The 16,477-nt window shown below is 47.5% G+C and overlaps 1 protein-coding gene across 3 annotated transcripts in view; it reads right to left on the bottom strand.

Annotated features, from left to right (window-relative positions):
• DYNC2I1 (dynein 2 intermediate chain 1) overlaps positions 1–16,477 on the bottom strand; it is a 2,286,904-nt gene that overhangs the window by 359,477 nt on the left and 1,910,950 nt on the right. For all 3 annotated transcript variants that reach the window (XM_069647988.1, XM_069647989.1, XM_069647990.1), the window contains one exon: positions 11,341–11,401. In XM_069647988.1, coding sequence (XP_069504089.1) covers positions 11,341–11,401 — 61 coding nt within the window. The remainder of the gene's footprint in view (positions 1–11,340; positions 11,402–16,477) is intronic.

Below are 16,477 nucleotides of genomic sequence, written 5' to 3'. Positions count from 1 at the left end.
CAGCCAGGCCCCCTCGAGTTCCACAAGTGACTCAGCACTCCGAGACGAATCCGCTCGTTCGAGCGGCCCGCCGCGTGTGAGCGCTACAGCCACACAGGTATGCTTGCGCTGTCCGCTAGCATTCTACTTGTTATGGGTATACCATTTATATCAACCATAGCATTAATTAAATGCCTGCCATTCTTTAGGATGTTCCTCGCGGGGCACATGCATGAAAGAAATTGAACTGGCTGGCACAATAGAGATAAAAGCCTCCATTGAGAGGTAAGATGTTGCAACTACGCGCCGAGTGCGTGTCCATTGGTTCACTGTGATATTTTCATGAGGACACTATAATTACTTAATAAGCAACCCCTCATTCTGTTTTTTTATGACAGGGCTACACAGAGATCCCCCATAACGGAGAGTGGATCTCCAAAATAGTGCCTTTGGAAGAAATTACCCATAGGTAAACTGTGTTTTTTGGTTAAGACAACACAGTACATGATTTATTCAGTTCACAAATAATATGTGCTGAAGTACTCCCCGGATAAGACTCTCCCTTCCCCTGCAGCACAGACTTTATACTGTACAGCATTCCGTCCTGATGAAGGCTGTGTACAAGAGGAGACATAACGGGCCCACCTAAACGGCTGAAACACCCCGGTGTAGATGCACTACCCCCAACCACAGTGCACTAACACTGTTTATCAAAAAAGAGAACTATTGTCATTCACAATTTTATTTGTTGTTACTATGTCGAATTGTTTTTTTGTATATTGTATTATGTGAATTCTCTGACAAAGACTGAGATTGAGTTTGTTTTACACACACAAATTGGCTATTTTGTAAAAAGAATGTTTGGCTCTGTGTTGTGTAAATATATTTTTGTCTGTACTTCCAATTAATCACTGCTTGATGTCATATCTCTCAAATGTTCATTTTATGTTGATTCATACAACTTTAGATATAAAAAACCAAGATTTTTCGATAAACAGATTATGAAAAAGTGATTCTTTCTTTATACATGCAGAGGACGATTAGGAGGAGGAGCGTATTTCAGCATAATTCGTTCTGGACCTATTCAAATGTAATTATTGTTTTTTAAGTAACCCTTCTGGGTAGAATAGGCTCCATACCAGGAGCCCTATTGTTGAATCATCTTTGCTAAAGCCACCCATTATAATAAGAGAATAATCAATGCCCAGTCCAATGTTGGAGAATTGTTTAAAATCTTAGCTGAATTCCAAGACTCTCCAGTCCCTAATAGTGACCTTGTTAAGAATTCAGAGTGGTGCCAAGAAGTCCATAATGGCTTCTTGTCCAAAATGACGGCCCATTAGGAAAACATTAAAAACACCCTTAATCCTTGGGACCCTGTGTTATCAGAACACACCTCCTTTACTCCAACCAACAATATCAATAACATTCCTTTGTTTTCCTTTTGTCACTATTCAGTAGAACAAGTGCACAAGGTTGTTCAGGATTTAGAAACTACCTCATGTTCAGGAGACGACTGTCCCACCAATATCTTCAAGGACTCACTAGATCTTCTTGTTCTCTGTCTCACCAGGCTGATCAATCTATCCTTTGATGAGGGCATAGTTTCATCTTCTTTAAAAACTGTGTGGTTTACACCACTGCTGAAGAAAGACAATTTGGACCCCTCAATCACAGATAATTACCGGCCTATTACCAATGTACCTTTCATTTTGAAGATTCTTGACAAACTCGCTTATATCCAACTTCAGGCTCATGTGGACAAACACAATATTTTAGGAACACGACAATCTGGTTACCGTGCTCGGCATGGCACACAAACTGCTATGCTTGACCTTAAGTCCTCTCTGGCTGGCATGGCAGACAGAAATCATCCTGCTTTGCTGATGCTTTTGGACCTCTCTGCGGCCTTCGATCTTGTTGATCACAATCTACTTGTGAGCAGGCTGGGAGAGGTCGCCAATTGGTCCACCTCAGCCTCTAACTGGATCGCTTCCTTCTTGGGACAGCAGACAGTAAGGGTTTGTGCAAGGAATAACCACTCTATCCCCATTACACAAACATGCAGCGTTCCGCAGGGTTTATGCTTGTTGCCGCTTCTTTTGAATATTTACATTCGGCCTTTCCTTGACCTGTTGAACAGCCTGGGCGTCCAATATACCAACTATGCTGATGACACCCAGGTTGTTCTTCAGCTCAGCGGACATTACAAGCAGGACCTTACCACTCTTAACATCATCTACAGTGCCATCCAGAACTGGATGGCCTGTAGCTCCTAGCCCTAAATACCAAGAAGACAGAGCTCATGATTGTTGCCATCAAAAACACTCGGAGCAAGCTTACCTCTGACTACTCGGACTTCTTGATCGCTGATCACATCATTCCGGTATCTAAAAAGGTGAAAACCCTAGGAGGAGTCCTTGATGATGAACTGTCAATGAAGCCCCATGTATCCTACATTCGGTCTGCATGCGGGTTTATCAACAAGCGCATACAATACATTTGACCTTTCACAACCTCTGTAAATTTGGCATTGCCATCCACAGCGTTAATACATTTTAGGCTTGACTACTGTGATAGTCTTCTGGCTGGCTGCACTGCTCTCAACATCCGAGCCCTTCAGGTTACACAGAACAACGCAGTGCGAACCATCTTTCAGCTTTCGCGTCGCACACATATCTCCACTTTCAGGGAAACCCTACACTGGCTTCCCATGAGGCAGAGAATCTCACAAAAGGCCCTCACTCTTGCCCATAAGTGCTTATCTCTCTCATGCCCAGTATACTTATCGGATTGCATTAAGAGCAAGACATCCACTAGAAATCTTAGGTCATCCGCAGCTCCCGTACTTGTCCAGCCAAGATTTAAACAGGCTTGTTTTGGCGGCACAAGCTTTGACATCCAGGCCCCTCTTCTCTGGAACTCTATTCCCATTTCTATACGCCAAATTGAGGACTACTTGCCCTTCAAAAAGGCCATCAAGACTCACCTCTTCAATCTCAGTCCTGAGTAATGGGCTACCTGTTCTCCTCAGTTCTCTTCTGGTCTCACTTTCACGTGTTTGTGTGTCTGGTCTTGTTTTATGTGTGCACTGAGGCCTGCGGGCATGTGGTGCGGTACGAAAATTAAAATAAATAAAAATATAAATAGGCCATTTGATATGTTGGCATCATGGAAACCTTTTGCATTGAAGAAGATATATACTGTGTCTCTCCTAACAGAGTCATCTTATTCCCTTTGGGTCCTTCTCCACCCAGGTGATACACCCGGCTAATACCACCCCCAGGGTTATGATCAGCTAGCAGCTGCCTTCCCCTGGCCACCTGGGAGGAGACTTTAGGCAAGGATTTTGCAGAATTCATCACAACACACAATCATACTTCTCAGAACTATACATTCTATTCTCATGTTCATAAGAACAAATAATATTATTGCTCTCCTCAGTGCTTAGCCTTTCTCAGCTGCACGGGGTCAGGAGAATGAATGAGACTGTTACAGGATCTAGTTATTCAATGGGACATTTGCAACACTATTTTCCTTTATTTCTGGGAGAATTACATCCACAAAGTTTCTGCTTCAGTCCTTTGGGATGCCTTTAAACCAGGTTATCTGTGGTCATATAATCAGCATTGCCTCTGACCATAATAAACAGAAGCAATTGGTAAGTGTAGAACTAGAGTTGGCAGTAGAGGGACTTAAAAGCTATCAGGTTCTAAAAAGGTTGATGGGCACTTAAGGAAACCTAGCTAAGCTAGACCCAACAATGATAAAGCACAGCAGGAATGTGTGTATCAGGAGTGGAGGTAGAGGTGTTGGACAACCGCATCTCTGAAGAGAAAGGAGCAACATTTATCTTCTCCTTAACCTCTGTTAAGACCCTGGCTCTGATGGGCTTTCTGCCATATTCTATAAAACGTTCACTAACATATTAGTCCCGTTCTGTACTGTTTAATAGTTTACAGTAATCGGGGACTATTGCACCTAAGAGTGAATCCAAGCTTAGTCTCAAACTTAAGGAAAGGAAGGACCCCTCGAACTGTACTTCTTATCATCTAATAGCAATCCTTAAAAAAGGAGGCTAGGAAATATTCCAAGGTCCTGGTTTGTTGACTATGTTAAATGACCCCGATCAAACAGGCTTGGTCTTGGGAAGGCAGAGCTACAACAACATCCTATATTATATCAAGTACATTGCAATTAGCAGAAACAAAGTTGCTAACTTTGCTCGGTTGTCCTTGGATGTGCACAAGGCCTTTGACCAATTTCATTGGTTCTACTGTTCTCTGACATTACATAATGTTGGTTTTTGCCCAACTTTTATTACAGCAATTTTAGCTAGTTAGTCTTCCCTTCTGATTAGAATTTATATGAGTGGACACCTTTTCCCACCAATGTGTGCAGGAATAGACACTGCAGTCCCCTACATGCAATGCCTGTGGTTTGCACTACGAAACGCACAAAACATCCAAGTAAAATCTGCCAAAATCAGGTTTGCACATATTTTTACTGTTCTTAGTGCAAATAAGTGTAAATGCCTCCTTCCGTAAACTATGTCAGGAAGCTTTTAAAATGGATTCCTTTGGAGTCTGCCCGAATTTAGCAGTAGCTCAAAGTTGGTAGATTCCATAAGAATCCAAAGTTTTTCTGCCAGAATGAAAATTGCATGCTGGTGGAAGATATTTGGTTTATCAGGCATAGCAGGAAGTAGAGACAGAGACAGAAAGAGTAAGCCTGCCAAGACCATGGAAATCTGCAGGATAGCAAAAAGAAAATAGTGTTAAACAAGACATAACACTTATGCCCGTTTTAACACTTCTATTTGGACTCCAGAGGATTGGAAAAAGACTCCCAGTGTGCGCTATATGGAAAGCATGTTGTTTACATATGGAAGTCTTTTGAGCTGTCCAATGGCATTGGTAGTCTGGCAAACAAAAACATAAAAATGCATTCCTATAAGCATCTGATATCACTGTTCCTCTCTATTAACCATTTGCTAGCTCCAACCCACACCTAACAATCCCAAGCTGCTATATTCTTAAAGCCTCACTGATGAAAATGGTTAGTCCATTTGCACAATATGAAAATTCTAATTTATCCTTGCACTACTGAAAATATGTTGTAAATGTTCTTCACTGCTAGGATAACCTTGCACAAGGTTTGCGTGTTCGGACAATCATAAACTTTAAAATGGGCATATGTGCGAGTGTTTTTGTTTTGCCCTTCTGATGAAGAAAAACAAGTTACTTCTTACCTGGTAACGTTCTTTCGACGGGATGTTCCTCCGACGTATTCCTCATCTTTGATAATATGTTTGCAGCTTGCTGGCCTCGGAAATTGTTTCTGTAGAGGGCGCTGCGCGTCGACGTCCGCCGAGTCGATGTCCCTCGACGGCCACCGTATCGGCACCGACGTCACCATGTACCTAAATAGCCACGTGCTGCGTCCCTTGCTCAGTTCCGTTTTGTAGCATAAGAAATGACATGCCTGAATCGGTTAGTAACCTTCAAGGAGCGAAAGCTGCAACCACAAGGGAAGTTATCACTGCGGGGATGGATGGGAGGGGCGATAAGGAATACGTCTGAGGAACATCCCGTCGAAAGAACGTTACCAGGTAAGAAGTAACTTGTTCTTCGAAGGGATTGTGTCCTCCGACGAATTCCTTATCTTTGATAGACTCCCATAGCAGTGGTATGTAATTGGAGGAGGGAGTGATAGTGTTATGTATCCCTTTAGGGATGAACCGAATGTAATACTGCCTTGCCAAATCTGGTCTCTTGAGCAGTGGAGGAATCCAGATTGTAAAATTTTGTGAATGTATGTGCGGACGACCATGTGGCAGCCGCACATATGTCCCGGACCGGTACCCCTCTCTGGAGAGCCGAAGAGGCTGCAATACCCCTGGTTGAATGAGCCCTGAGATTTTGGGGTGGCTCTTTCCCTGCTAGTCTATAACATTCCAGGATGGCCAAAATAATCCACCTGGAGATGGTTTGTTTTGTTATGGGTAGTCCCAACTTGTGACCTGAGTATCCTACAAACAGTTGGTCTGCTTGCCCGATCCTAGCCATTCTGCTGATGTAAAAGCTGAGAGCTCGCCTAGGGTCCAGCCTTTGTCGCCTTTCCTCCTCTTTCCCCGGATGGGGAGGAGGGTAGAATGAAGGCAAGGTAATTTTCTGAGTAATATGGAATTCAGAAACCACCTTTGGGAGGAAATTAGGCTTCACCTGTAGGACAACCTTGTCCTTGTGGAAGATTGTATGTGGGGGTTTACAGGAGAGAGCTTGTAGCTCACTCACCCTCCTAGCAAATGTTAGTGCTACCAGTAGGACAGTTTTAAGCGTGAGAAATCTCAATACGGAAGAGTGAAGAGGTTCGAATGGAGTGCCCATTAAGAAGTTTAAGACTAAATTTAAGTCCCATAATGGAACCTGGAATGGTTTTGGAGGGTGAACATTAGTTAGACCCTTGAGAAATTGTACCACCAGAGGAATTTTGAAATACGATGGTTCCTCCGCAGTGCGCTTGAAGATAGAAAGCGCTGCGAGATAGCCTTTTACAGTGCCAACTTGAAGGCCTGAGTTTGCCAAGTAGAGTAGAAACGATAACACTGTTGCGGTACCACATGAAAAAGGGTTGATATTCTCTTCCCTACACCAGCTGCAAAACTTGTTCCAACGGCAGCGGTATAAAGACTTTGTTGCTGGTCTTCTGGCCGAAAGCAACACCTCCATGATGTCATCAGGGAGATCCCAATCCTTTTACCTCAACCTTTCAGAAGCCAAGCATGAAGGTTGAGGGTTCTGGTGTCTGGATGGAGAAACTGACCTCCCTTCTACGAGAGAAGATTCTCTTTGAGTGGAAGACGGATTGGAGGGCAGATGGACATATCTAGAAGGTCCGGGTACCACGTTCTCCTGGCCCAATCCGGGGCAATTAGGATCATGGTTTTCTGGAATCTTCTCAACGTCCTGATCATTTGAGGAATAACGGGGACTGGTGGGAACGCGTAAAGGAGTGGAAACTCCCAGTCCACTACGAACGCATCTCCTAGAGCTCCTCTTGGGGGAAATTCCCTTGAACAGAACAGATCGCACTTCCTGTTGGTGCTTGTGGCGAACAGATCCACCTGAGGGGTTCCCCAAAGGGCGAAGATCTCTTGAAGGACTTCCTGAGCTAGCTCCCACTCGTAGTGTTATGTATCCCTTTAGGGATGGACCGAATGTAATACTGCCTTGCCAGATCCGCTGTCAAATTCTTCTCTCCGGCTAGGTGAACTGCCAATAGAGAGATTCCTTTCCGAATTGCCCAAAACCAGAGCTGCATAGCCTCTCTGCACAGTGGCAGTGATCCTACGCCTCCTCTTTTGTTGAGGTAGTGCATGGCCACCGTGTTGTCCGTCATTATCAGGACATTTCTCTCCTGTACTGATGGCAGGAAAGCTTTCAGCGCTAGTCTGATCGCTCTCAGCTCTAATAGGTTGATATGTAGTCTGGACTCCGATGGAGACCAACGACCGCTGATGGTCAAGTCGTTGGCATGGGCTCCCCACCCTGTGAGCAAGGCGTCTGTGACTACTGTTATCTCTGGCCATGGTTGCCAAAACAGTTCTCCTTTCGAGATGTTTTCTGGATATGCCCACCATTGAAGGTCGTGGGCTACCTTGTCCGGAATCCGGAGGAGATCTGTCATTCTCCCTGAGAATTGTGACCACTGACTTCTCAGTGCCCCCTGAAGAGATCTCATTCTCAGGCGAGCCTCTGGCACAAGGAAGATGCAGGATGTCATGAGGCCTAGCAAGCTCAAAAAGTCGAAGGCTGGGAGAGACTGGGCATTTTGAAACTTGGTGACCATCTGTAGAATATCTTGAGCCCTCACCTCTGGTGGCGAGGCTTTTCCCAGGGAAGCGTCCAGGACCGCTCAGATGAACTGGAGTCTCTGAAATGGTATCATCTGTGACTTCTTTAAATTGAGGGAGAAGCCCAGTCTGTGAAGGAAGAGGCAGACATAAACTAGCTGGGTCTGGGCCTGTTCCGAAGATACGGCCCTGATCAGCCAATCGTCCAGGTAGGGATAGACGTGGATCCCTTCCCTCCTTAGACTCGCCGCCACTACCGACATCAGCTTGGTGAAGCCCCTCGGGCGGAGGTCAGCCCAAATGGCAGAACTCGAAATTGATAATGAGAGTTGCCAATTGCGAACCTCAGGTATTTCCTGTGCTTGAGATGGATTGGCACATGGAAATAAGCATCCTGAAGGTCCAGAAATACCAGCCAGTCGTGGAGCTGGAGGGCCTGAAGGATCTGAGAGAGAGTAACCATCTTGAACTTGTCCTTCCTGAGGAACTTGTTCAATTCTCGTAAGTCCAGGATGGGTCTCAGTCCTCCGTCCTTCTTTGGTATGAGAAAGTAGGGGGGAGTACCAGCCCTTGTTCCTGTCCGCTACAGGTACTGGTTCTATGACAGCTTTCTCTAGCAGGTCCATAATTTCCTGCAAGAGGAGCGGATCTGGAACTTTTAGGGAGATGTTCCCCGGTGGATGACTCTGAGGGATGTGTAGAAAGGGTAGGCAGTAACCTTGGGCAACTGTCTACAACGCCCAAGCATCTGAAGTTATAGCCTGCCATTCCGTCAGATGGTGATTTAACCTGCCCCCTACAGGTGTCTTGTGTGTGAAGGCCTCAGAGTGGTTTGGGGGCGGCTGATGCAGATGCCGAGGGTAAAGAGGCACCTGCTGCTGCTGTGGTCTTAGTACTTTTGACCAGTCCACCTCGGGTGGATCTCCTTTGGCCTCTTTGAGCCGGCTATCCTCTGCCTTTCCCGAATGCGGAATAATAGGGAAAGGACTTTCCTCCCCCAGAGGTTCCTGAGGGGCGAAAAGGAGTTTGGTGGATAGCAGCTCCTAAGGATTTTGCTGCTGCTTTAAAAGTCTAACTTTTCCAGACTGTCATCAGCCTTTTTCCCGAATAATGAAGAGCCATCAAAGGGCATATTCAAAAGTCTGGCCTGTACATCAGGGGCAAAGCCCGACCTTCGCAACCACGCATGCCTGTGGATTGTTGTACTTGCCGCCATGGCCCTGCTGATACTGTCAGCGGAATCGATGCCCGTTTGAAGTGATTCGCACATGGCATCTTTGCCATCTTTAATGATGTTAAGGAAGGCTTCCTTTTCCTCTCTTTCGGGTATGCAGTCAGCCGCTGATGAAGCACACTCCCATAGTGTGTGACTGAACCTGGCGAGCGTACAGGTGGCGTTGATGGACTTCAACGCCATATTACAGGCAGAGAAGATCTTCTTTGCTATAGAGTCGTACCTCTTGTCATCCCTATCCTGTGGGACAGTAGGGTAGTAAGCAGTCCTACTGCTGGATGAAGTTGCCGCTTGAACCACCAGGCTCTCTGGGTCGGGTGTTTTGACAGGTATTCAGGGTCAGCAGCCGCTACCCTATACTTTGTCGACAAACTTTTATTGACTGCTGGGATAACTTCGGGAGTTTCCCAATTAGATGCAATTTTTCTTTGTAGGGCTGCATGGAAGGGGACCACCGGGTCCTCCTGTGGGCCTTTGTCCAATATATCTGTTAGATCATCCTGTTGGAAAACAGGTGAAGGCGCAGACCAACCCATAAACTCAATTATTCTTGCCATCAGGGTTCTATATGGTGTTTCGGCATGTTCCCCTGGGTCTGGCTTTACAAATTCCACTTCTGAGGAAGTGTCCAGTCCACTTGCCTCATGAAGTGACTCCTGTAGTTCCTTCAGCCTTCTTTCTTCAGAGGTGAAATCCTCTGTAGTAGGCAGTGTGGTTCTCTGTAAACCAAATGTTTCCTGGGCAGAGTCTTCCCCTTCTTCATAAATTGAAGAAAGACCAAGGTATTCTGATCTCTGAAATGGAGTAAAGCCCATCTCTAGGGCCGAAGGAGCCAAATTTGTCATTATTGGACGAGAAAATGTCGATGTCGTCGACGCCGATGTAACAGGCTTCGAAGGCGCCGAAAACGGCGCCGAAAAAACTGGAAGGGGTCTCGAAGAACTCGAGAGGATCGTGATCCTACTCGAGGGCATCGACGACAGTCGAGGAACCCTTCGTCAACGGCATCGATGGCGCCGATCCGTGCGTCGAAGGAACCTTTGACGACGGCGTCGAAGACGGTGCCTTCTTACCCGATGGCTCATGGCGCTCTAGGGTGGAATGTTTCGCCGGGTGCTGCGACTCGCAGCGTTTTGATTTTTTGGGTTTTTCACCCGGGGTATCACCCTCAGCTGTCTTCGAGGGGGTCGAGGCCGCGTTCTCGAAGACGCTTAACATTTTCTTTCTGAATTCCTCCCACTCAGCTTGAGAACTGTGTTTGGTGGGACAGGAATCTCTTTCTGGGGACACAGAAGACGACGAGGAATGGGACCTTCGACGTCTCTTTTTTGAGTGTCTAGATCTCGACGAATGGTGGGAGCTGCTTCGAGATCTAGAATGGGAGTGTTTTCGACGGCCAGGAGACGAATGCCTCGACTCAGCCGATGAAACCTTCGAGGAGGATTTGGCTGACTTACCTCTCTCGAGCTTCCCCTTTCGCTCCTTCAGGGCTTTCGCTGTCATCGACATGCAGTCCTCACACTTCGAACAATGGTGCTCGGACCCCAAGCACCATAAACAGACCCTGTGTGGATCCGTTATTGACATTTTTTTACCGCAGTCTCGACATTTCTTGAAGCCGGATCGCTGCGTCGTCGGTTCTGATGAAGAAGCCATAGAGAACGATATGGAATTTTCGAGTCGAATTAGATAGTAAACCTGACTGAACTGAGCAACGACGTTCCGAGGCCCCACGAAGCACGGAAAAACGGAACTGAGCAACGGACGCAGCGCGTGGCTATTTATGGGCATGGTGACGTCGGCGCCGATACGGTGGCCGTCGAGGGACATCGACTCGGCGGACGCCCTCTACAGAAAAAATTTCCGAGGCCAGCAAGCTGGAAACTTATTATCAGGACACAATCCCTTCGAAAGTATGTACCTCAGAGGCCTCAGTCAGAAAGAAGTGGCTATTTACGCTGCTGGCCTGTTCATAAGCACACAGATATTCAGCAGTCAGTCTGTATCAGTAGCCCTCAATAAAAAGTTGAGAGCACCCAACAAAGTACTGTGGGCTGTTGAAGAGAGTCAAGAGAGGGTCACAGTGGTGTTCATTAGAAATGCCTTGCCTCATTTCTTCCACAAAATTTATAGCAAGGTTAACTAATATTTTACATGAACATAACGGTATGTTTTCATTTAGGAGGGAGATGTCCCAGACTTAAGACAACATTTAAATAACTTTGTCTGGGCATTGACTGGCAAAGCTGTTAAAATTATAATGCACTCTTACCTGTCAAGTAAATTAATAGTGGAGCTATGCACCAACTTCACTTTTCCGCCAGGAATTAAACCTGTACAAAACAATAAATGAAGAACAATAATTAACATTAACACTCATAAGATTTATGAACAAATTACTGACCTCTGGTAATGTTCTTTCTGATGGATGATCCTCCCACGGATTCCTCATCTATGATAATCCAAACCTACAGTGCAGCTGCTCTTCAGAAACCTTTCCACCACCAGGGAGTGTAGTGCAGCTCCACTAGATACCCCTAAATGCTGGATATTGCATTGCAGCGGTATATATGGAGGCGCTATGCCACAAGACCTCAGTTCTGCCCCTTTCCCCATGCGCTCTGGTGCCAAGGGACCGCAAAAAATGGAGTGTACTTGCTACCCACCAAGTGGGGCAGGTTAGTCGGGAGATGTGGAATCCGTGGGAGGCACATCCATCAGAACAGAAATTACCAGGGGTAAGTTATTTGTTCTTCTAATGGATTCCATCCTCTCACAGGTTCCTCATCTATGATAAGACTCCAATGGCAATACGTAGACCTAGAGTAGGAGGAGAGTAAGAGAACACCATCTATACCTGAACAATGTGAATAACCGCTCTACCAAAGCAAGCGTTCAGCCCCGATTTGGAATTCAAGCAGTAGTGTTTATCAAACATGTGTGATGAGGCCCAAGTAGATGCCTGGCAAATGTCCAGGAGCCAGCCCTCTCGTTGATTGAGCCTGAAACCTTCAGGCACATCTTCACCAGGAAGACTGTAGCATTTCGAGATGCAGAGAAAGATCCACCGTGACAGAGTCTTTTTGGTCGTAGCCCTGCCAGCACAGGCACTAGCATAACCCACAAAATGCTGGTCATCTTGCCTGAAGTCCCTTGTCCATGAGGAACAGTAGTCGAGGGCTTGTACCGAGACCAGTCAATGGAATGCTTCTCTACTTTGGAAAGATGAAGTAGAGCAAAGAATAACAGGAGGATTGATATTTTGAGAGTGATGTAAATCAGAGACCACCTTGGGAAGGAAGGACGGCCTTACTCTCACAGTAACTTTCTCTTGTGAGAAAACCAAATAAGGAGGGTTTAAGAGATAATGCGTGGAGCCCACTTACCTGTCTCTTTGAAGTGATAGCAACTAGAAAGATCACCTTAAGTGAGCAATCTAAAAGAACATGAAAGCAGGGGCTCAAACGGAGCACCCATAAGGAATGTCAACAGTAAATCCAGATCTCACGCTATAGAAACATACTGGCATCAGGGATACTTATTACACAATCCCTGCATAACTGTGGGTATCGTAAAGAATGATCCTTGCTCAGGGGTCCTTTTGAAAACTGACATTGCGGGCAGGTACCCATTCACAGTGCTAATCTACAGGCCTGTCTGGGACAAGGAAAGCAGAACATCCAACACAAATGAGGTGGCATAAGTAAAAGGTTTCCGACCTCTCCCCCTGCACCAATCTGTAAATGAACGCCATCCACATGCATACATGTCTACAAGATAAGAGGTCTCAGATTTCAGAGGACCATGACCACTCGCTGTATCTCAGCCTCTCAGCAGCACAGCACAAAATTTCGGGCTGCTGAGGTTCAGGTGGAGAACCTTGCCCTTCCGATTATGGGAGCAGATTCACAAGATGGGCATGACATGTACAGCCGCTTCGGGTACCACATTTTCCGAGCCCAGTCCAAGGCTATCAAGATTTAAATGGACCTAAACAGGTGTAGCTTCCTGCAAAGCAGCGGAATGACAGGGTTAATCAGGAAAGTATAGAGAAGTTTGAATGTCCATTCGACCGTCAGTGCATCCCCCGGAGCTCCCTACTGAGGAAATTCCCTGGAGCAGAACAACTCACACTTCCTTTTCACACTGGAGAAGAGATCCACCTGAGGAGTCACCCAACAGTAGGACATCTCCTCCAGAACTTCCAGGTAGAAACCCCACACGCGGGAGGCTGAAGTCTGTCTGCTCAAGGCATTCGCAATTACTATCTCTTCCTTATGAGATGAGAGCGAGTCATTCTCCAGTGCCCGGAATCACAGTTGCACTGTTTCCCTGCACAGTGGCAAGGACTTTACACCACCTAGCTTGTTGAGGTAATGCATGGCCACTGTGCTGTCTGGCAGGACCAGAACATTAGTGCACTGCACTGCACTGGATGGAGTAAGTCAACCAGGGCCAGCCTGATTGCCCTCAACTCCAGCAAGTTGATGTGCTCGTGCAGGTGAGCAGGCCAGCCTTTTAAGTATGAATCCATCGCTACCGTCAGTTGGGGCCAGGGTGGATGAAGCAAGAAACCTTTCAATAGACTGTCCTGCAGGGACCACCATACCAGGTCTCAGAAAACTCGCACCAAGACATGCAGAAGATCAGATGGGTGCCCCTGAAACTGGAAACAATGACTACGGAGAAGCCACTGAAGTGACCTCATGCGTTGCCAAGCCTCCAGCACTACAAGAATGCAGGAGGCCATGATACCCAGCAAACACAGGAAGGCAGAGGCCAAACTCTCTTCTGTGATTGGAGGATATAAACCTAAATGAAGATGTTTGCCACTCGATCGTCGGGTGGGAAAGCCCTGCCCAGATTACTGTCAAAGTCTGTTTGATGAATTGATAGGACTGGGACAAGGTCTGACATTTCTCGAATTTCAGGGAGAAGACCAAGCTGTGCAACAGGCTGCAAGTACAGAACAGATGTGCTGACGCCTGGTATTGGGAGCAAGTTCGGACGAGCCAATCAGCCAGGTAGGAAAAAACATAAATGCCTTCCCCCTGAGGTGACTGCGACCACTGCCAGCAGCTTAGTAAAGATCCTGGGTGCCAATGAAAGACAGAACAGCTGGACCTTAAATTGATAGTGACAATGTCCCACAACAAATCTAAGGAACTTTGTTTGCTTGAGGTGAATTGGCAGGTGGAAGTAGGCATCCAGAAGAACTAATGCTAACAGCCAGCCCTTCAGATCAAGACCTTGAAGGACCTGAATCAAAGTTAATGTCTTGTGCAAGTACAGGTTCGAAAGTCCCAGATCCAGTATTGAATGCAAGCCCCTGTCCTTCTTCGGAACCAGAAAGTAGACTGAATACCAGCACCTGCCTTCTTAACAGGAGAGTGCCCAGAGGCAAAAAATAGCTGAGGGTGTATGGACTGGAGATCTTTGATAAAAGGGGATACAACATCCCTGGTGAACGACCTGTATGGCACAGGCGCCAGACGTGGTGAGGCACCATTCACCACTGAACATTGACATCCCCTCCCCCATAGGAGAATTGTAGTGAAAGTCCCCTTCACAGGGGTTTCACACATGGGGCTGTGGAAGGCACTGTTGAGGAGGAAATACCACCTCTGGTAACAGCCCAGCCTCTGCCCTGGCTGGATGGCGCGGCTTCCTGAGGACGCCTGCCCTCTGCCCGTGTCAGCGCAGGAGGTGAAGGAACAAGTTACTTACCTGTAACTGTTGTTCTCCAGCATGGGTCTGGCATGGATTCACATGCTCATGAATATTCCCCGTCGTCAGGCTGGGAATCCTCGGTAAAGAAAAAACCAGTATCAGTTTCGTTTCTGATCTGTCTTTCGTAGTAATAACCAATCACTGGTCTCTGCGTCATACTGACCACAGCCAATGACTGCCCTCTACCTAAGCACCGCCTCTGGCAGCCATCTTCAGATTTGGAAGCACGTGAAGTGGCAGTATGACCAAGTGAAGAGCCGCAGAGGGGTAGGCGGGAGGGTTCGCATGTGAATCCATGCCAGACCCATGCTGGAGAACAACAGTTACAGGTAAGTAACTTGTTCCTTCTCCAGCATGGGGTCTGGCATGGATTCACATGCTCATGAATAAAGAATACATAGCAGTACACACATGCACAACCACGGGAGGTGGCAAAGGCTCAACATTAAGCATCACATCAACTCAACATTAAGCATCTTACCTCCTCACCAGGCTCACCTCAGGCGAACAGGTTGCGCAGCACTGCTTGGCCGACCCTGGACTCCTCCCTGGAATCCCGGTCGACGCAGTAGAATTTCGTGAAGGTGTGCGTCGACCTCCACGTAGCAGCCCTGCATATGTCCAGCAGGGGCACACCAGATAGGAACGCCGTGGTAGCTGCGATCGCTCTGGTGGAATGGGCTCTCGGACGGCCAGGCAGCGGTCGGTTTGCCAACCGGTGACAGTACATGATACAGCCGGAGAGCCATCTGGAGATGGAAGCCTTCGAGAGAGCCTTCCCCTGATTGACAGGTCCAAAGTTCACAAAGAGTTGTGACGTCTTCCGAAACACCTTCGTGCGGTCCACGTAGAACTTCAGCGCTCTAGCTACATCCAGCGAGTGCAAAGTCCTCTCAGCCGGCGACGAAGGCGACGGGAAGAACACAGGTAACACCAAGGGTTCGTTGAGATGGAAGTCCGACGGTACCTTGGGCATGAAGGAGGGGTGCGTCCTGAGCACTACCCTCATGTCGTGGAAAGTCAAGTACGGGGCCTTGCAGGAAAGGGCCTGGATCTCTCCCACTCGTCGTGCGGAGGTGATGGCCACAAGAAAAGCTGTTTTCCACGATAGAAACTTCAACGGGGCCGAGTGCAGAGGCTCGAACGGAGGTCCCATGAGCTTGGTCAGCACCACGTTGAGCTCCCACGCCGGGGCCGGAGCCTTCACCGGCGGGAACGATCTGAACAGTCCCTTCATGAACTCTTTCACCAGACGATGAGACCACAAGGACGTCCGCCCCGTGGTTCTGGTGTATCGGGAGATCGCAGCAAGATGAATCTTGATGGACGCGTGTGCCAAACCAGCTTTGGCCAGCGTCAGCAGGTACGGCAGTACTTGGGGAGCCATAATCCGTAGAGGGTTAATCTTCTGTGCGTGGCACCAGACAGAGAACCTCTTCCATTTGTGTCCGTAGCATTTAAGAGTCGAGGACGCCCTGGCCTTTGCAAGAACCTCTCTGCAATCGGCCGGTAAGTCGTATCCTCCAAACTCTAGCGCTGCAGGAGCCAGGCCTGCAAGTTCAGCGACTTCGGGTCGTGGTGGAGGATGGCGCCTCCTTCCCTGGAGAGTAGATCCGCGTCCGCCGGCAGCTTGATCGGCGGGGACGCTGACAAGTCCAGAAGGTCCGGGAACCATATCT

This window comes from Ambystoma mexicanum, chromosome 2q, assembly GCF_040938575.1.
Source record: "Ambystoma mexicanum isolate Mex_15411 chromosome 2q, UKY_AmexF1_1, whole genome shotgun sequence".
Classification (NCBI taxonomy): Eukaryota; Metazoa; Chordata; class Amphibia; order Caudata; family Ambystomatidae; genus Ambystoma; species Ambystoma mexicanum.
This window is presented reverse-complemented; position numbering and strand designations above follow the sequence as displayed.